The 22,158-nt window shown below is 40.6% G+C and overlaps 1 protein-coding gene across 2 annotated transcripts in view; it reads right to left on the bottom strand.

The window, feature by feature from the left end:
* LOC106567542 (vasodilator-stimulated phosphoprotein) overlaps window positions 1-13,220 on the bottom strand; it is a 39,138-nt gene extending 25,918 nt beyond the window's left edge. Inside the window, exon 1 of one of the 2 annotated variants that reach the window (XM_014136967.2) lies at window positions 12,988-13,220. In XM_014136967.2, the coding sequence (XP_013992442.1) occupies window positions 12,988-12,992 (5 nt within the window). In that variant the 5' untranslated portion in view covers window positions 12,993-13,220. Of the gene's footprint in view, window positions 1-736; window positions 891-12,987 lie in introns of those variants that run through there. The other variant, XM_014136966.2, reaches the window with a different exon arrangement.
* Between the last annotated feature and the right edge of the window lie 8,938 nt (window positions 13,221-22,158).

Here is a 22,158-nt window from a genome sequence, read left to right on the forward strand (position 1 = left end):
AGGTATTATTGCACTGTTGGAGCTAGAAACACAAGCATTTGCGCTGCACCTGCGATATCTGTAAACTTGTGTACGCAACCAATAAACCTTGATTTGACTTGATTCAAAGGGGTCGCATGCGGCGTTGCCAAGGTAACGCTTGAGAAGGTAAGTCTCAGCCGCTTCCGCATCCTCTGCGGTGTCGGTGGTGTGAGAAGTGAAACAATCTCTAAATTCCTAACCCGGGGCATCTGAGCACTGACCACTTCCTGCTCTCACAAACTGTTGCCTAAGTGCAAATTTACACACTCACACACGGTTGCAGGCGTAACATGCACGCTTCGCACGGACATTCGCCCCAAATCACACACATAAAAAGCATGCAAACAGGCACACACATAAGAGGTGTTATCCCGAGGTTTTGGGATTTAATCTTGTGTGCATTTAAATCCACCACAATTAGGAGAGCCTTTCTATCGTCTACTAATCTACGTTATCTGACAAGAATTTTGGTGAGTACAGAGATCAAAAACAAATCATGACATAAACCCAAATTCTGCCATGTTCTTTAACAAAAAAATCATGACATGACAGCATAACTGTTTCAAAGTCACCCTTTTCCCTAAAAGTCTACCTGAAAAACAACAAGGTGACACGAGTATGCAACTGTAATACACAGTCAGATATGAATTAGTTGAAGACTAGGAGTATTTGATGCTCAGATCTGCCTATAATGTGTGTGTCTGCCTCTACTCACCCCATTTTCCCTCTCTTCAACAACTCTTACTCTAGCACAATCCCTCCAACTGTTACTTTCTATCACTTTTGTTTGCTTTATGCACCCGCTCTCTTTCTGTCACTCCTCCCCACATCCGTCTATATCTCTACATTGTTTCACAGTAACCACCTCAGCCTGTCTCTCTCAGTTCTTAGGTGTTATCATTTTTTCCACTCCCACTCAGTCAGTTTCCCCCTCCATTTCAAATGTTCACACCTCCCCCTCTCTCCTTTCACTCTCACCTCTCCCAACTTTTCGCTCTCTCTCCCTCTCCACTCAGCTTTCCCTCTCGCTCTTTGTTTCTAGGAGTTGAGCCTTATCTGGGGCTGAGTTTGTTGACAGAACCCATAGTGCCTTCGGACTGTGTTCTCTCACTGCATTTCACAGACTCTCTCTGTGTGTGCACAGTAAAATGACAGAGTTAATTTAATTTTAATTTAAGAAAATGTTACTTTGCCACAAAACATTTGGTCCCAGTCTAAAATATGTTTTAGACTCTTTGCTTTATAGACGCCAGCAGCATACCACCCTGCATCCCACGACTGGCTTGCCTCTGAAGCTAAGCAGGGTTGGTCCTGGTACCAGATGCTGCTGGAAGTGGTGTAAGGAGGCACTCTTTCCTCTGGTCTAAAAAAATAATAAGATCCCATTGCCCTGTGTAGGGTGCCATCTTTTGGATGGGACGTTAAACGGGTGTCCTGACGCTCTGTAGCAACTAAAGATCCAATGGCACACTATCGTAAGAGTAGGAGTGTTAACCCCGGTGTCCTGGCTAAATTCCCAATCTGACCATCATGGCCACCTAATCATCCCCAGCTTCCAATTGGCTCATTCCTCTTCCCTGTAACTATTCCCCAGGTTGTTGCTGTAAATGAGAATGTGTTCTCAGTCAACAACAAAAAATGTACACCAAATTTGGTATGATCCTATAAACTTCATGTTGGTGCTCATGGGTCTTTTTACATGGACATGACCCTTTGTAGAGGTTCCCAGGGCTGTGTTTCATTAGTCTGAAGGTTTCCTTTCATTATCTCCTTCCTTTCGTTTGCATTTCAGAAAGCTGTATTGGAAATACCTGGTTTGTGTTTCCTATGCACTAAAACAGAAGAGAATGGACTGAAACAGGGAGGGACTACTATATCCAATAACAAATGCTCATTTTAGTTATCTGCTGCAAGACGTTTTAAAATGTATTCCGTTGAGTACCCTAATTAACGAGTTGACCCTGGTAGGGCATCCATCATATTGCGTTTACGCCTCTCCAATACTTTCGGTGCTGATGGAGAGTAGACGAGGAAATTAAGCCACTTTAAATTATTAAGGCTCACCCCAGAAAAATGAACCAGAAAAGGCATTGAATTAGCCGACTCACAGCCTGACTCAATCTAGACAGGTCCCTGAACGGTTTGTGCTGCATAGCCAACTCCTATAGTCAACTATGAATATGACCTGGGTGACAGTGTTCCAGCCACAGACTCTCACTCACTTTGAAAACAGACACAAATACTTGCAGAGCGTAATAAAAACTCTCACCTTCAACCAAGACATGCTTTCTGTATACAACTATAAATGTATAGCGAGTAATACAGTTGCTAGTTCACCTTGCTAGCTACCAGTTTAAAGATCATCGCTATAAAAACAAAAACCACACGCAATTGATGACGTGGCACGCAATCATTGGTTGATGTCTGAGCAGGGGAAGGTGACCAAGACCTGTCTACTGCAGGTGGCTCTCAGAGCTAATGAACCCTGATACAGAAGAGAGCTATTTGTGATAGCCACTGACCTGTAGGGCGAGACTAACACGGTGCAATTGCACAGACACACTCAAAGTGAAGTCATCAAAATAAGCAGAAGCATCAAACAAAGGCCGGTTTAAAAATAGACTTTCTGTGAACGCAAGCGACTCACACCATCATGCCCTGGCTAGTGGCTACAGGAAACTTGGGTGTAAACAAAAATGTCCCCTTGCGGTTGGGTGTGTGACAGCTGAGTCCCTTAATAGATCACGAAAACCATCTGAAAACCTACCTCTTCAAAGAGTACCTTGATTAGTATCTGAACCCCCACCCCCCAAAAAACAATACCTTCATTGCACTAGCACTGACTTTGCTGAAAGCTACTTTATTGTGAGAACTGTATTTACTATGACTGATATGTGGTCGTCTCACCTAGTTGCCTTAAGATGGATGCACTAACTGTAAGTCACTCTGGATAAGAGCGTCTGCTAAATGACTAAAATGTCAATGCGTGTCCATAATACTGTATAGTGGCATTAGTGACTGTCTGTCTGTAGTACTGCTGGTGTGTATGAGAGAGACACCAGTCCTGAGGAGGCATGAGTGACAACGATGCTTAATAACCACCGTCACATAATGAAAGACAGCTAGACACTGTCATCTCTCTTTGACAGCCACATACTGAAAGACAGCTATAAGTAACGTTAATGTGCTGACATCTCTCACAATCAGCCTCACATTCCTCATCCTTGCCCCATCTGTCTGTTCTCCACACATACAGCTACTTCAGTTTATGAAGCCTTTATTAAAAACGGTAAAGTGATCGTTTCAAGTCATAAGTCTCTTAACCTCCGTTTCCCCTTTGTACTTCTTTCCTTTTAAGTCCCCCCCCCCCCCACTTGAAAACAGCAGATGCAAACTTTGAACCAGTACAGATGATTTACTAAATCTGACAAGTTTAAGCCTAGACTTAACTATTTAAAATTGAGCATGCTTTTTAGTCCAGGACTAGGCTTAATCTGTGCCCAGGAGACAGTCCCTATGAGAGGATACCCACTTCTCAGACAGAGTTGGTCATGATGTTATCATCCATTCACCATTTTATCAACAGTCAAGTCCATCAGTTGAGTTTCATTTACTGGCAGCATTTCCAATTACTAAGAAGAAGAAAAAAAAAATTCTGACATGGGCTGCCTGTCTAAATGCAGCCTATTCATCCTATTCTTCAGTCTTGTCTGGGATATTTATTTTAGTTGTCCGGGGTTGGGGAGTAATGGCTTACATGTAATCCATTACAACAACAAAAAAACTCATCCGTTATGTTACCAGCAAAAATATTGTAATCAGATTACAGATACTTTTGAAAAACTAGATGATTACTTTGAGGATAAAAAAAAAATTAAGTACAACCAAGATAGCGGACTGAACACAGCAGTGTAGCTCGCCTCAAGATAAAAACATAATATTCAATATCGGTAAGTTAGACTAAATATTAGCACTTCAAACTGGTGGGTAATAACCTTCAATCTGGAAAACACCACAAAACAAATCATAAGACTAGAGAAATTTAGCAACAAATATTACGAAAACAAGCAACACCCAAACATGACGGTGAGTAAAACAGGGGAACCAATCTCAAAACGAAAAACGTGACTCTTCTACAGACACAATTTAATCTTTTCACCACCGGGAATGGTAAAGGTCGAAACCGATCTGTTAAAATCAATAAATGACAAATTGGGTATACTTGAACTAGTCAGTAAGGATATAAAAGAGATGAAGGCCTTGAGATGAGTGACGAAAAAGCTGCGACATTGGAGAAAGACACAAACAAGCTAAAAGGGACAGTCAATAATATTGAAACCAAAGTTAATGAACTTAAAATAAAGAACATTGTTCTGAGAGAAGCCTTACTTGACATACAGACTAGATCCATGAGAGAGAATCTGGTACTTAAAGGTGTCCAAGAGAAAGAAGGAGAAGTTCCTCAAGGTGTAGTTAGGGAGTTCCTCCTTACAGCGCTTCAGATTCCACGCGAAGCTATCGACAAAATCCAGCACGAACATATACACCGCTTTGGACAGAGAGGGCAGAGGTATGAACGCCCAATCGTTGCCAAATTTGCTTGCTTTAACGATGAAATAACGGTTAAAAGCCTGGAGAAAAGACTTGCTGGCACAAAAACAGGCAAGAATGATTAGTTCCCGAAGGAAATTGCAGAACGGCGCAAAGTTCTGTATCCAATCTTCAAGGAAAATAGATTGAAAGGGAAACGCATAGCTCTCGTGGTCGATAAACTGTATATTGATAACCAGTTGTTCAGAGACACAGACTACTCCATGGCTATTCTAAAAATTACAAAGTTCTTATAGAGGAGGCGAATAATGAAACACACAATACTAGCCATGGTAGTGATTGTAATAATACAAAAAATAGATAGAAAAGCAATCTTCAAATAATTGGAACACAAAAGGTACTAATTCAACATGGTGGAGATAAAAACATAGCAGACAGAAGACATAGAAGGCACATGATGTGGGTATGTGTGGATGTATTGTGATGTGTGCTTTTGGTGTTTGAGAAAGTGTGTCGTTAAGTGAGAAAGGAAATGGTTGCATATCCCAGAACCAATGTGTGTCTGTGAGCAGGGGTTGTGAGAGAGCTTTACATTTTGTGCAGATGAGGGATATACATTTTATAATGAATTATACATCTAATTTATGGTCCTATCTTGATGGAACGGTCCACAACCCTATACCCTAGACACCCACCTGAATGACCCAAACACTAAAGAGAAGTTTTATGGGCCTGCTGTAAGCGGTTTGTATGCAGCCAAAATGCAGTCAGAGACCTTCTAGAGCAGCACCGCCCCCTCAAGATTCTGAGCCTGCCTGGCAGAGTTGGCCCTGCAAAGCCAGAGCCCCCTGATGGGAGAGCATAATATACAAGGAAATTCTCAAAGCTGCTAATAAGAACCTTGACAACCTTGTACCTAGCCGGTGAGGATTCCAGTAGGATGCCCCCACCCAGGCAGTGGCAGTGCTGGCAACACTAGCTGCAGTAACCCATGGGGGTTTACACTCGGACATTCAGAGAGGGGGCATATTATTGTGGCCCCGGTGGCACAAAATCAACGGTCTGACTGCACAGAGATACATGGGAATATGGTCACAACGGGGGACCATGTGTGGGTGTTTCAGGGGAAGGGGGTATATCTGACCTCCATCACCTAGGACGTGACAATGGTTACCGTAATTTCCGGACTATAAGCCGCAACTTTTTTCCCACGCTTTGAACCCCCGCGGCTTAAACAATGACGCGGCTAATATATGGATTTTAAAAAAAAATCTTCCAAAAAAACACATTCTGTGACGTGTTCAGTTTTTTGGCGGCATGAAGCTTTCATTAGACCAATGAAATTGCCGAACGGGTTAAGGTCAAACAACTTTTTTGTTTACTGTTTAGATTAAATCGAGCGCTCTCAAACTTCCCATCATTCTGATTACGGTAGTCATTTTGTCACCCTCATCATGGCAAAGACACGGAGAAATGCATATGATGCAGCTTTCAAGTTGAAGGCGATTGATCTGGCTGTTGGAAAAGGAAATAGAGCTGCTGCCCGGAAGCTTGGTGAGTCGATGATAAGACGTTGGAAACAGCAGCGTGAGGAATTGACTCAGTGCAAAAAGACAACTAATACTTACTGCTAATTTTTTATTTTTTGTTACAAGCCGTGTTTCGTTAAAGCCCATTTATTTTTGTTACAAGCTGTGTTTCGTTAAAGCCTGTGTAAAGTTAATTTGTTTCAATGTACCGGTAGGCACCTGCGGCTTATAGACATGTGCGGCTTATTTATGTTCAAAATAATTTTTTTTTTTAAATTCAGTGGGTGCGGCTTATATTCAGGTGCGCTCAATAGTCCGGAAATTACAGTAATCAAATCTCCCCATTTCTGCCTATTTTTGCAGGCCTTCTCATACAGCGGCAACTGTATATGCATTCGTAAATCAAGACCTTTCTTGAGTTGGGCTCTGGGATGGTGCAACTGTTGAGCATCTGAGTGCATGGTTGTTTGTGGGGTAAAGGGGTTGATTGTGTATGAATGGTTGTGTGTGTGTGTGTGTGTGTGTGTGTGTGTGTGTGTGTGTGTGTGTGTGTGTGTATATATATATGCATCCCAGAACTGTTGCGAGGGAGTAAAACATCTTAGGGACAATATAGGATGAATCACAATTGTTTTCTAAAATAATAACTGCTTGCCAAAATGTAATTTCTGTAATGGCAATATTGGTAAGAGGTAACAATCCTTTGCATGAACTGCCTACATTACCACAAATATGAAATTGCATTGTGTTCTCTTTTCGAAGGATGTGTCCCAGTGTCTCAGGGACCATGGGATGACAACCCAACTCGGGATGGGGAGGGGTTTTAGCGGGTGGAATAGTGGGGACCAATTGGAGGTTTACTTAGTAGCAATGCAAATAATTGTAATGGCTTAGCAGATAATTAGAAACAATGATCAGAATATAATATCTATTGTTTTAAGGAAACTCATTCAACAATTTTAGATGCAGTTTTGTTTAAAAAGGGCTGGAGGGGTTGAAATAAATTTGAAATATATTTCTCCCATGGGCAAAGAAATTCAAAAGGGGTGCTCATAGTAATTTTATCCAAATGTGCAAATTGTCCAAACAGATCCTCAAGGTAGATGGATGATTTTCAATATGTTATTGGACCATAAACAGAAATGGGTCATTAACCTTTACGGACCAAATAATGACGATCCACGCTTCTTTGCAAAATTATATATAAAATAATTTATCAACCCTACAAGCAACCCAATACTATTCTATTATTATTATTGTGGGAGATTATAATATTGTTTTAAATACCTCTATGGATGATAAAGGAAATCACACTACAAACTATCAACTTCCGGCACTTAAGGAAATCATGAATGTCATGGATATATTGGAATTAGTGGATAATATGGAGGCTTAAATACACTGACCTACATGGCAGAGGCTTAATCAAGCTAGTAGTCTTGATTACTTTCTTATGTCATTCTCTCTGGCACCAAAAGTTCAAAAGTGTTGATAGGGGACAGAATGCGGTCGGACCATCACATAATTGGCATATATAAACTCAGCAAAATAAATAAACGTCCCCTTTTCAGGACCCTGTCTTTCAAAGACCATTCGTAAAATAACTTCACAGATCTTCATTGTAAAGGGTTTAAACACTGTTTCCCATACTTGTTCAATGAACCATAAACAATTAATGAACATGCACCTGTGGAACGGTCATTAAGACACTAACAGCTTACAGAAGGTAGGCAATTAAGGTCACAGTTATGAAAACTTAGGACACTAAAGAGGCCTTTCTACTGAAAACACCAAAAGAAAGATGCCCAGCGTCCCTGCTCATCTGCATGAACGTGCTTTAGGCATGCTGCAAGGAGGCATGAGAACTGCAGATGTGGCCAGGGCAATAAATTGCAATGTCCGTACTGTGAGACGCCTAAGACAGCGCTACAGGGAGACAGGACAGACAGCGCTACAGGGAGACAGGACGGACAGCTGATCGTCCTCGCAGTGGCAGACCACATGTAACAACACCTGCACAGGATCGGTACATCCGAACATCACACCTGTGGGACAGGTACAGGATGGCAACAACAACTGCCCGAGTTACACCAGGAATGCACAATCCCTCCATCAGTGCTCAGACTGTCCGCAATAGGCTGGACTGAGGGCTTGTAGGCCTGTTGTAAGGCAGGTCCTCACCAGACATCACCGGCAACAACGTCGCCTATGGGCACAAACCCACCGTCGCTGGACCAGACAGGACTGGCAAAAGTGCTCTTCACTGACGAGGGGTGATGGTCGGATTTGCGTTTATCGTCAAAGGAATGAGTGTTACACCGAGGCCTGTACTCTGGAGCGGAATCGATGGGAGGGTCTGTCATGGTCTGGGGCGGTGTGTCACAGCATCATCGGCAATCTCAACGCTGTACGTAACAGGGAAGACATCCTCCTCCCTCATGTGGTACCCTTTCTGCAGGCTCATCCTGACATGACCCTCCGGCATGACAATGCCACCAGCCATACTGCTCCTTTTATGCATGATTTCCTGCAGGGCAGGAATGTCAGTGTTCTGTCATGGCCATCGAAGAGCCCGCATCTCATTCCCATTGAGCACGTCTGGGACCTGTTGGATCGGAGGGTGAGGGCTAGGGCCATTCCCCCCCAGAAATGTCCTGGAACTTGCAGGTGCCTTGGTGGAAGAGTGGGGTAACATCTCACAGCAAGAACTGGCAAATCTGGTGCAGTCCATGGCGAGGAGATGCACTGCAGTACTTAATGCACCTGGTGGCCACACCAGATACTGACTTACTTTTGATTTTGACCCCCCCTTTGTTCGGGGACACATTATTCCATTTCTGTTAGTCACATGTCTGTGGAACTTGTTCAGTTTATGTCTCAGTTGTTGAATCTTGTTATGTTCATACAAATATTTACACATGTTAAGTTTGCTGAAAATAAACAGTTGACAGTGTGAGGATGCTTCTTTTTTTTTTTGCTGAGTTTATAGTACTCGTACATAATTTCCACGTGGGCGAGGATATTGGAAATTTAATCAAAGCCTACTGGATGATAACTTGTTTTTAACTAGGACAGAAGAATTTATAACTTACTTTTTCCTGACATAACATAGGTACAGCAGATCCCCTTATTGTATGGGACACTTTTACATGTTCCTTTAGAGGCCATGCAATTCAGTACTCATCTATAAAACAAAAGCAATTTAGGTCAAAAGAGTCCATATAAACAAAGGAAATTGAAGAACTAAAAGTACAGAAAGATAGCAATAAAAACTGTACCATAGAGGTTCAGAATAAGTTAGAGGAAAAACAAAAAGAAATGGAGGAACTTATTCAAGCAAGATCCAGTGTAATATATTATCAAAAATAAAGCGAACTGGATGGAATATGGGGAAAAATGCACCAAATTCTTTTTCAATCTTCAACATAGAAATGCTACCAAAAATGTTTTACTGAAACTTGTTACAAATGATGGAGTCACTCATTATTCACCAAACGATACTTTGAAAGAGGAAGTAAAGTACTTTAAGCATGTTTTTGTTTCAGTCTCCTCCATCTCCACTAACCGAAACTAATTATATGGATTTTTTTCATATTAATAATGTAAAATTAACATCTGTACAGAAAGACTCATGTGAAGGCCAAATTACAGAGGAGGAACTTCTTGATTCAATTAAAGCCTTCAAGTCTGGGAAAACTCCAGGGCTGGATGGCATACCAGTGGAGGTATAGCAAACTTTTTTTTATATACTCAGAGGACCATTATTAGCATGTTTTAACCACTCCTATATAAATGGTAGATTATCGGACACGTAACAAGGTCTGATTTCATTATTACTGAAAAGGATCCAAGTGGTATATATAAAGATCCAGTCCATTAAATAAATTGGAGGCCTCTTATACTTCAGTGTTGTGACGCAAAAATTCGAGCTAAACGCTAAGTACTCCTGACATACCCCTTTTTATCCACTGCATTGAAAAACTGAGAAAGAGGTAAAGTGTGTGTGGTGTTCTTTTCACCTCTGGTGGCATCCAGCTTAAGCCAGGACCAGCTCCAGCTACACTTCATCCCTGAATCCACTTTCTTAAGAAGCAACGTCTCTTTTTCACCTAATTCTCTCATTCTGAAAATTAACCACATACTTTAGGGAAAACATCCATTCATTAGCTAGTTAACATTTCAAACAGATTGCCTGGGTCCAGTAAGCAACTAACGCGATGCGTTATAACTTGAGGAACGGCAAGGAGTCGTATACCAGTTAATACTATAGCCAATTGGTTAGGTTACTAACGTTAGCTGTCTGACTTTATTAGCCAGCTAATTTTCACACCATAAACTCAATTATTTGATCAGTTAAGTTGGCTAATGTTGCTCAACTTTTCTCTGGCTAGCTAACGGAGAATTCAATCCAGCTAGCAAGACACTTAACAAAGCTTGTTCCACCACAGTTTCTCCCTCACCTAAAACTTTCCAAATGCCAATTTGATGTCATTTTAAAATGGACAAACATTTTTTGCTTTTCTTTCAAAAACAAGGACATTTCCAAGTGACCCCAAACTTTTGAACGGTAGTGTGTATACAGTACCAGTGAAAGGTTTGGAAACAACTACTCATTCAAGGGTTTCTTTCTTTTGACTCTTTTCTACATTGTAGAATAATATTGAAGACATAAAACTATGAAATAACACATAGTAACCAAAAGGAGTCTTAAAACAAATCAAATTTGAGATTCTTCAAAGTAGCCACCCTTTGCCTTGATGACAGCTTAGCACACTCTTGGCATTGTCTCAACCAGCTTCATGAGGTAGTCACCTGGAATGGAATGCATTTCAGTTAACAGGTGTTCCTTGTTAATAGTTAATTTGTGGAATTTCTTTCCTTCTTAATGTGTTTGAGCCAATCAGTTGTGTTGTGGCAAGGTAGGGGTGGTATACAGAAAATAGCTCTATTTGGTAAATAGAAGAGCTCATTTAAGCTAAGAAAAACAAAAGTCCATCATTACTTAAAAACATGGAGGTCAGTTAATCTGGGAAATTTAAAGAACTTTGAAAGTTTCTTCAAGTGCAGTCACAAAAACCATCAAGCGCTATGATGAAACTGTCTCTCATGAGGACCGCCACAGGAAAGGAAGGCCCAGAGTTACTTCTGCTGCAGAGGATCAGTTCATTAGCGTTACCAACCTCAGAAATTGCAGCCCCAATAAATGCTTCACAGAGTTCAAGTAACAGACACATCTCAACTTCAACTGTTCAGAGGAGAATGTGTTAATCAAGCCTTCATGGTCAAATTGCTGCATAGAAACCACTGCTAAAGGACACCAATAAGAAGAAGAGACTTGCTTGGGCCAAGAAACACGAACAATGGACATTAGACCAGTGGAAATCTGCCCTTTGGTCTGATGAGTCCAAATTTGAGATGTTTGGTTCCAACCACCGTGACTTAAAGATACAGAGTAGGTGAACATATGATCTCCGCATGTGTGGTTCCCAACGTGAAGCATGGAGGGGTGGTGTGATGGTGCTTTGCTGGTGACACTGTCAGTGATTTATTTAGAATTCAAGGTACACTTAACCATCATCACTACCACAGCATTCTGCAGCAATACGCCATCCCATCTGGTTTGCGCTTAGTTGGACTATCATTTGTTTTCAACAGGACAATGACCCAACACACCTCCAGGCTGTGTAAGGGCTATTTGACCAAGAAGGAGAGTGATGGAGTGCTGCATCAGATGACCTGGCCTCCACAATCTCCCAACCTCAACCCAATTGAGATGGTTTGGGATGAGTTGGACCTCAGAGTGAAGGAAAAGCAGCCAGTGCTCAGCATATGTGGGAACTCCTTCAAGACTGTTGGAAAAGCATTCCAGGTGAAGCCGGTTGAGAGAATGCCAAGAGTGTGCAAAGCTGTCATCAAGGCAAAGTGTGGCTATTTGAAGAATATCAAACATATTTGGATTTGTTTTTAAACTTTTTTGGTTACTACATGATTCCATGTGTTATTTCATTGTTTGTCTTCACTATTATTCTACAATGTAGAAAATAGTAAAAATAAAGAAAAACCTTTGAATGAGTAGGTGTTCTAAAACTTTTACCCGGTAGAGTGTGATATATATATATATATAAAATTAATCCCAGTCCCTGTCCCCGCAGGAGACCTTTTGGTAGGCTGTCATTATAAATAAGAATTTGTTCTTAACTGACTTGCCTAGTTAAATAAAGGTTAAATAAATTAAACAAATAAAAAATAAGAAAAGCAATTACACCTAACCTGGAAGAGGGAATGTAGGCTACTATTTTGCAATTAAAACTAAACTGCATGGGTTAGGGCTAATTGGTGTTGGAAAATGTTTACTCGAAACCTCTGAATCTGTCAATATAGCTACGCTACTCTATAGGTCTATAAATAGTCTGAACAATCGGGTTTTGGCTATTGTAGTGTATTTGAATTTTGAGGACAGCAGAGCTGTTCTATCCTAGCCAGTAGAATAAACTAAATTATAAAAAAGGTTCGGAGAAATCTACTTGCATATAAACGAAATGTTATTCCATGTCTACATTCAAAAACTAGTCATCTGAATATGGTAAATACATCTGAATATGGTCATGTTTTATCGACAGCTATAAAACACCGGTAGTCTACGTTCGCACTATTTTACACACAAGTGCATTGCCCAACCATAAATCATGTTCGTAGGCTCTTTGTCGTGAATTTCGTCATTTTGAGAGAAAAAAAAACTATGACGAACGTTAATCTACCCTTGTTCGAATTTAAATAAATAATTAGGGCAATTAACACCAATGTTTAAAGCGCGACATTGTAACATAGCATATTGAAACAAAAACAGGCAATTACACAAAACAGATTTTCCACGGACTTAATTTACCTCATTGTTTAAGGCGAGACTGCAAATCCTCTCTCCCAAGCTAGATATTTGGTTTTGGATGAGTAGCCGGAGTAGAAAATAGAAGACATAAGATGAAACAATGGTAAAAATGTGATACACACATATATCAATCTAGCCACCCTAATATGACTGCACAAATAGGCGAAATAAACACCGGCAACCACGACAATTTCCTGGTTCAAGGGAGGAGGAGGTTGAATAGAATTGTTGGTGCTTTCAAGATAACGGGAACTCGGAAAAAATCGAGGTCAAATCATGACGTCAGTGATTTTCAGGCAGTGGTGTAAAGTACTTATGAAATATATTTGTATTTATTTAACCAGGCAAGTAAGTTAAGAACAAACTCTTATTTACAACGACCCCAGCCAAACACAGACGACGCTGGGTCAATTGTGCGCTGAACTATGGGACTCCCAATCACGACCGGATGTGATTCAGCCTGGATTCGAACGAGGGACTGTAGTGTCATCTCTTGCGCTGAGATGCAGTGCCTTAGACCGCTGCGCCACTCGGGAGCCCACAACACTCGTTCCCATACCAGGAGTCGAACCGAGGCTGCCTGGGTGAAAACCAGGAATCCTAACCACTCGACCATACATTTTACACCTTCAAATATACTTTAAAGTAGGCCTACTACTTCAACAGTTTTTGGGGTATTTGTACTTTACTATTTATATTTTTTGACTACTTTTACTTTTACTACACTACATTCCTAAAGAAAATTATGCACTTTTTACTCCATACATTTTCCCTGACACCCAAAAGTATTGTTTTATGCTTAGCAGGACAGGAAAATGGTCCAATTCGCGCACTTATCAATATAACATCCCAGGTCATCCCTACTGTCTCTGATCTGGCGGACTCACTAAACACAAATACTTTGTTTGTAAATTATGTCTGAGTGTTGGAGTGTGCCCCTGGCTAGCCGTAAATAAAAAAAAACAGAAAATCGTGCCGTCTGGTTTGCTTAATCTAATCAAATGGCTACCCAGACTATTTACATTGCCCCCCACCCCTTCTACACTGCTGCTACTCTCTGTAATTATCTATGCATAGTCACTTTAATAACTCTACCTACATGTACATATTACCTCAATTACCATGACACCGCTGCCCCCGCAAATTGACTGTACCGGTACACCCTATATATAGCCTCACTATTGTTATATTACTGCTGCTCTTTAATTATTTGTTACTTTTATCTCTTACTTTTTTAGGTATTTTCTTAAAACTGCATTGTCGGTTAAGGGTTTGTAAGTAAGCATTTCACTGTAAGGTCTACACCTTATGTGACAAATACAATTTGTGACAAATACAATTTGATTTGATATAAGGAATTTGAAATGATTCATACTTTTACATTTCATTCTTAAGTCAATTTTAGCAATTACATTTACTTTTGATACTTAAGTATACAGAATTAAAAACCAAATACTTAAAAAAAAACTTTTACTTGAGTCATTTTCTATTAAGGTATTTTTATTTTTACTCAAGTATAACAGTTATGTGCTTTTTCCACCACTGTCGTTCAGCCACAGCTCGGTGAAACATAAGATATTACAGTTTTTAATGTCCCGTTGGTAGGATAGTGTTGAACGGAGCTCATCCAGTTCATTCTCCATTGATTGCACATTGGCCAATAGGACAAATGGTAGAGGCGGGTTACCCATTCACCAAGAAATTCTCACAGGGCCCCTGGACCTGCGTCCCTTGTATCGGCGTCTCTTCTTCATGAGAATGTCGGGGATTTGGGCCTGGTCCGGTATTAGCAGTAAATCCTTTGCGTCCGACTCGTTAAAGAACAAATATTTGTCCATTTCGGGGTGAGTAAATGCTTTTCTGATATCCAGAAGCACTTTTTGGTCATAAGAGACTGTGTCAGAAACATTATGTACAAAATAAGTTACAAACAATGCAAAAAAAAACACACAAAATAGCACAATTGGTTAGGAGCCCGTAAAACGGTAACCATCTATAAATTGTCGGCGGCATTCTAGATCAAAAGGCACATCAATAACAACCTGCTTGGATGGAGCCCAGACAGCAGTTTGCATCTCTCCAGTTCTGTGCAGAACATGCCCATTTGCACCTGCATGTAGTACCCACGGGCTCCATTAGGTTGCAGCTGAGGAACCCCATCCACCAGCTTTACATCAGTGAGTTTGCCAGAGAACAGTTCAGTCAGAGACTGACACTTTTTACTCAGAACAGGACATTTGATGTCTAGAAGTTCTTGAGAGTTTAACACTATCTGGGCTTTCAGAAAGCTATGGCTCCTTGACGCTCACTACTGTGCCTCTACTCTCCAGACTAAACCCACAGCTCTCCATCCATGTGTAGGCCACCTGCTCATTCTCGATACCATATGTGGTTGCTGAGTTCCCATGGGACCTGGGGAAGAGATGCTCCCGCACAAATTTGTTGGGATTTGTTGAGGTGCTCACAGGAACCTTCTTTGCGGAGCTCGCAGTGATCTGAAGTTTACTTGCGTTATACCACGCATGGGAGGCACTCTGTGCTTTATTGACCTCCTCCAAGCTGGCACATTTACACTCCTCCAGCTTAAAACCTGTTGGGGCTAGGGGGCAGTATTTGCACGGCCGGATAAAAAACGTACCCGATTTAATCTGGTTACTACTCCTGCCCAGAAACTAGAATATGCATATAATTAGTAGATTTGGATAGAAAACACTCTAAAGTGTCTAAAACGGTTTTAATGGTGTCTGTGAGTATAACAGAACTCACATGGCAGGCCAAAACCTGAGAAGATTCCATACAGGAAGTGCCCTGTCTGACAATTTGTTGTCCTTCTGTTGCATCTCTATCGAAAATACAGCATCTGTGCTGTAACGTGACACTTTCCAAGGCTCCCATTGGCTCTCTAAAGCCGCCAGAAAGTGGAATGGGGTGTCTGCTGTCTCTTGGCAAAGTACAACAGCTCTGTTTGTTAGTGGTCAGCCTGGGGACAGTGACACTGAGATGTGCGTTCATGAGAATTCTCAATTTTTTTCTTTCAGCCTTTGAATGAATACAACGTTGCCCGGTTGGAATATTATCGCTATTTTACAAGAAAAATAGCATACAAATTTATTTTAAACAGCGTTTGACATGCTTCTAAATACGGTAATGGAATATTTAGATTTTTTTTGTCACGAAATGCGCTCGCGCGTCACCCTTCAGATAGTGACCTGAACACACGAACAAAACGGAGCTATTTGAATATAACTATGGATTATTTGGAACCAAAACAGCATTTGTTGTTGAAGTAGAAGTCCTGGGAGTGCATCCTGACGAAGAACAGCAAAGGTAATCCAATTTTTCTAATAGTAATTCTGAATTTAGGTTGTCCCAAACTTGGTGGGTGTCAAAATAGCTAGCCGTGATGGCCGGGCTATGTACTCAGAATATTGCAAAATGTGCTTTCGCCGAAAAGCTATTTTAAAATCTGACACCGCGATTGCCTAAAGGAGTTCTGTATCTATAATTCTTAAAATAATTGTTATGTATTTTGTGAACGTTTATCATGAGTAATTTAGTAAATTCACCGGAAGTTTGCGGTGGGTATGCTAGTTCTGAACATCACATGCTAATGTAAAAAGCTGTTTTTTGATATAAATATGAACTTGATTGAACAAAACATGCATGTATTGTATAACATAATGTCCTAGGAGTGTCATCTGATGAAGATCATCAAAGGTTAGTGCTGCATTTAGCTGTGTTTTTGGTTTTTGTGACATATATGCTTGCTTTGAAAATGGCTGTGTGATTATTTTTGGCAGGGTACTCTCCTGACATAATCTAATGTTTTGCTTTCGCTGTAAAGCCTTTGTGAAATCGGACAATGTGGTTAGATTAACGAGAGTCTTGTCTTTAAAATGGTGTAAAATAGTCATATGTTTGAGAAATTGAAGTTATAGCATTTTTGAGGTATTTGTATTTCGCGCCACACGATGCCGTGTTCACCACGAGGCTGCTGTAGCTGTGTGATTGCTTCTGAAACTTGATGACTGTTTGGTTTAGCTTTGATGCACTTGTGCAGAAGGCTCCCCACTAGAATATTGGCCCCTTTCAAACTCTTCTTAAGTGTGTTGTGGGAGTGGTAAGCAGGAGTTGGAGGTAGAGATGTAGAAGCAGCCGAGGTGCTGTCAGAGAACTCATCACTTGGTTTGTGACGTTTGAAACAAATCTTGGTCAACCTTTTTGGAGCTAAATACCGCTGTGTCCCCGAGTTCCACTGGCATTGCTCATCTGTACAGGACACTCATGTCAATCCTCCATAGACAGCATTCTGCACCTTCAACCAAAAACGACTGTTAGAATAGTCAATTACAGTACAGAACACTAGTTAACATGGTGTTCACAGTTGACTTGTTTACAAAGTTCCCTTTTAACTAATAGGTTTAGGTTGTTGATAATTTAATATTTGACTGTAAAGCTCACCTTGATTCTGTACCTACTTCATTGCCATTTGAGATTAGACTGATTTACTTACATAATGAGCAATGGAAATCAAAAACCGTGTGTGCATGTTGTAATAGTTATCGTTATCAGTTCTGGTCAGTGATATGGTATCATCACAATTAGCGAGCTAGTTAACATCAAATGTATCAGTCATAGAAAGGGAAAGTTATGATAAACAAAAAGCCAGCGAGCTAGCTACCTTCCATAGTATTGCAGGGGTTCAAACTATAGAACCCAGTTCTTACAATTGAATATAAAAATGGATTTTATCAAAGAAAACTATGCTACATTTTATCTTTGGGACCCTCAGGATGAGAAATCAGAGCAAGATTACTGAATATAAGTACATTATTTACCTTCAGAGGTGAATGTATCAAACCAGTTGCAGTGATAAAAGTTTTGTTGTTGTGCACTCTCCTCAAACAATAACATGGTATTTTGTCACTGTAATACCTACTGTAAATTGGGACAAGAATTAACAAGAATTAAAGTTTTCTGCCCATATAAGACATGTCTATGTCCTGTGAAATGTTCTTATTACTTACAACGTCATGCTAATCACATTAGCGCACGTTAGCTCAACCGTCCCGTGGGGGGACACCAATCTCGTAGAGGTTAAATAAGGTGAATAGGACCTCGAACAAATAATAAATGAGACCAAAGACATCCAAAATCCATCAGATTAAGTGTTTTTAATAAAGTCAGCAACGCTGATATCAAATTAAATATTTTGAAGAAAAAAAGTTAGCACATATAGCACGTGTCAAACTCATTCCAAGGAGGGCCAAGAGTCTGCGGGATTTGCTCCTCCCTTGGACTTGAATGATTAATTAAGGTCACTGGTTAGTAAGGAACTCTCCTCAGCTGGTTGTCTGGGTCATAATTGAAAGGAAAAAAACCATAACCAGCACTCCATTGGCCCTCCATTGAATGAGTTTGACACCCCTGACTAGAGGGGTGTCAAAAACCTGACACATGCTCTCCAAACAAAGACAAGGAAGAAATTGACAGTAAACTGATTAAATGTAATTAAATAAAACAAATGTTCTTTATCACAAGTGTTGCGCAGTTTGTGAGCTCCAGTGGCGTGTATTCATGGATACCAAGAGAAGCCAGGCTTCCCCCAAAAATTGAATATCTTTTTTTTACATAAAATAATATATCTTTCATCTCTGTGTTTCATAGTTTTCCTTCAATTTGCAAGAGGCTGAATCTATCTCGCAGGAGAAAGCATCCAAGCGAGCGAAATAGCGCCCCTCTGTCCCCCTACGTGTAGGCCATCTATCTGATGCTGTCTGGTCCAAACGAGTATGACATTGTTGACACCTGTACCATTGAAGTAGGCCATCTATCTGATGCTGTCTGGTCCAAATGAGTATGACATTATTGACGCCTGTACCAATGAACGCAAGAGAAGCCAGCGAGCATTTGGCCTCGATAAAAAAAAGTTTTAAAAAATGTGCCAATTAGCGTTGAGGTAAACTGAGCAAGCTCAACTGTGAATGGTCCTGGCGCACCAAAATAAAGTGTCAAGGGAAACCAGCTTGGATTTTGGTGTCACTCCTAACAAATCGCATTGAGAGCATACAGTACGTCATTGACAGAAACAACTTGAATTGTTGCATCTCATTGTGTTGTTGTCCTCAGGTCGCTAACTAGCTAAAATTGGCCCTTTCCTAAATTAGCCATGAATGGAGATAGGGATTTGGACTTGTAGTTTTACTTCATTCTCTGTACTGGCCAATGACTATAACGGCGATTCTGATCCAACCATTAATTCATACATTGTTATGCCCCTGGCCTGAGAGGATGGAAGTTCAATATGTAGCTAGATGTAGAAGGCTAATCTTAACTAGCTAACGTTTATTCTGCCACTGTGTCTTCTTATTATCTCGGCCTTTAGGACTATATATCATGGTCACAAGGCATATGAATCAACAGGTTATAGAGCAAACAACGCAATTATCACAACACATAGGCTGTAAAATGGCTTGGTGGTAGGTGGGGGCTTGGCTTCCCCAATGATTTTACCCATGCACCACTACTGGTGAGCTCTCCAAACAACATTTCCACTTGGAGTGAGAATGATATGAATGTATATTATATTTCATGAATTATAAACATTTTCATATCCAAACATTCTAAATTAATGGGGGAATATGATGGGATTAACACTAACTTCATTCATGAATACAGAACCAGTAAAAATGTTGGACTCATTCAAGGGTTTTTCTTTATTTTTACTATTTTCTACAATGTATAATAATAGTGAAGACATCAAAACTATAAAATAACACATATAGAATGTTGGACTCATTCAAGGATTTTCTTTATTTTTACTATTTTCTACAATGTATAATAATAGTGAAGACATCAAAACTATAGCCACCCTTTTCCTTGACAGCTTTGCACACTCTTGGCATTCTCTCAACCAGCTTCACCTGGAATGCTTTTCCAACAGTCTTGAAGGAGTTCCCACATATGCTGAGCACATATTGGCTGCTTTTCCTTCACTCTGCAGTCCAACCGCTCCTGCATGCTTTGTTGACTATGAACTTGCTTGTTTACCCAACCGTGGGACAAACTATGTTTGTTCCCACACTCGTGAATTTGACTCTCTATTGGTTACACAGACTCTTGGCCTCCCATCCTATTCTAACCACCTCTCGCTGGCTTTATATTCATGTTACCTAATGAAATTGCTGTACAATATGATCATGTTGCCATCTAATGCACATTCAAATGTCAAAAATCAACACTGCAGAGCTCTCCCTGTCCTCTGTCATGCCTTGATTGTATTACTGCTGATGATATAGGATATCTGGAGATGTGCATGTACGCCCTGGCCCATCTACTGTTGCTAGCCCCAATTCTGATTTCTGCTTCACTGGTTTCTACTCTCGTAAAAGCCTGGGTTTTCTGCACGTTAACACGAGACGCTTATTACCTAAAATGATCAATTGAAAGTGTGGGTTCACATCTCAAATCGAAATGTGTTGGTCATCACTGAGTCGTGGTTAAGAAAGAGTGTTTTGAACACTGATGTTAACCTTTCTGGTTATAATATTTTTTGGCAAGACAGATCTTCCAAAGGTGGTGGAGTGACAATCTTTACCAAGGAACACCTTCAGTGCTCAGTTGTCTCCACCAAGTCTCTCCCCAAACAATTTGATTTTAAATATTTTATTTATTTATTTTACCTTTTATTTAACTAGGCAAGTCAGTTAAGAACAAATTCTTATTTTCAATGATGGCCTAGGAACAGTGGGTTAACTGCCTGTTCAGGTTTTAAGCATTACACTTTCAAATAACTCTTTGTTGACTTTTACTGGGTGTTATCGTCCATCATCAGCACCAGCCTGTACCCTAAATACCCTAATCCCTCTCATGGCCCCTTACACTAAGCCTGAATATGTCCTGCTATGTGACCTAAACTGGGACATGCTTAAACTACCCGACCAAGTCCTGAAGCAATGGGACTCCCTAAATCTTTCTCAGATTATTACCAATCCCACAAGGTATGACTCCAAACACCCAGAAAAGGCTACTCTCCTTGATGTTATCCTCACAAATAATCCTGAGTGGTATCAGTCTGGTGTTTTCTGTAATGACCTTAGTGACCACTGTTTTACAGTCTGTGTTCGTAATGGCTGCTCAGTGAAACGACCTGTCCTGATTGTCATTGATGCTTGCTAAAAAACTTGAATGAGCAAGCCTTCCTTCATGACCTGGCCTCTGTAAATTGGTATAGAATCAGCTTGATCCCCTCTGTCGAAGTCGCTCAGACCTTCTTTTTTTGATATTTTCAGTGGTATTGTTAACAAACAGGCCCTCATAAAGAAATAATAATTAAAAACAGGTTCAGCCCCTGGTTCAACCGTTGATCTGCCAGAGTTACTCCACCTCAAGAATTGCATTTGGCGAAAGGCTCGGCACACGCATACCCAGGCTGACTGCTCTCGTTTAGGCAAATGAGAAATAAGTGCACTCAGGCTATCCGGAAGGCCAAAGTTAGTTACTTTAAGGAGCAGTTCTCTCTCTGTGGGTCTAATCCCAAGATGTTCTGGAAAACGTTTTAAGACCTGGAGAATAAACCCTCCTCCTCACAGCTGCTCATGTCCCTTAATGTTGATGATGTGGTAGTTACTGACAAGGAACACATGGCGGAGCTCTTTAATCACCACTTCATTAAGTCAGGATTCCTCCTTTCTTCTTTAAGGTTGCTGTCTCTATTATCGCCAAGCTTATCTCTGACCTTTTTAACCTGTCTCTCCTCTCTGTGGAGGTTCCCATTGCTTGGAAGGCAGCCACGGTGCGTCCTTTATTTTATTTAACCTTTATTTCACTAGGCAAGTCAGTTAAGAACAAATTATTATTTACAATGACGGCCTATCGGAACAGTGGGTTAACTGCCTTGTTCAGGGGCAAAACTACAGATTTTTACCTTATTAGCTCAGGGATTCAATCCAGCAACCTTTCAGTTACCTTACGCCCCAAATTTAAAGGGTGAGATCAAGCTGATCCCAACTGTTAAGGGCCAATTCCTATTTTGCCCTGTTTATCAACTGTCTATAGTATTCTCTCTGGTATGCAATCTGGTTTCCGGTCAAGTTATGGATGTGTCACTGCAACCTTAAACGTCCTAAATGATGTACCATTGTCCTTGATTTTAAGCAATGTTGTGCTGCT

The sequence above is a fragment of the Salmo salar genome, chromosome ssa13 (genome assembly GCF_905237065.1).
Source record: "Salmo salar chromosome ssa13, Ssal_v3.1, whole genome shotgun sequence".
Taxonomy (NCBI): domain Eukaryota; kingdom Metazoa; phylum Chordata; class Actinopteri; order Salmoniformes; family Salmonidae; genus Salmo; species Salmo salar.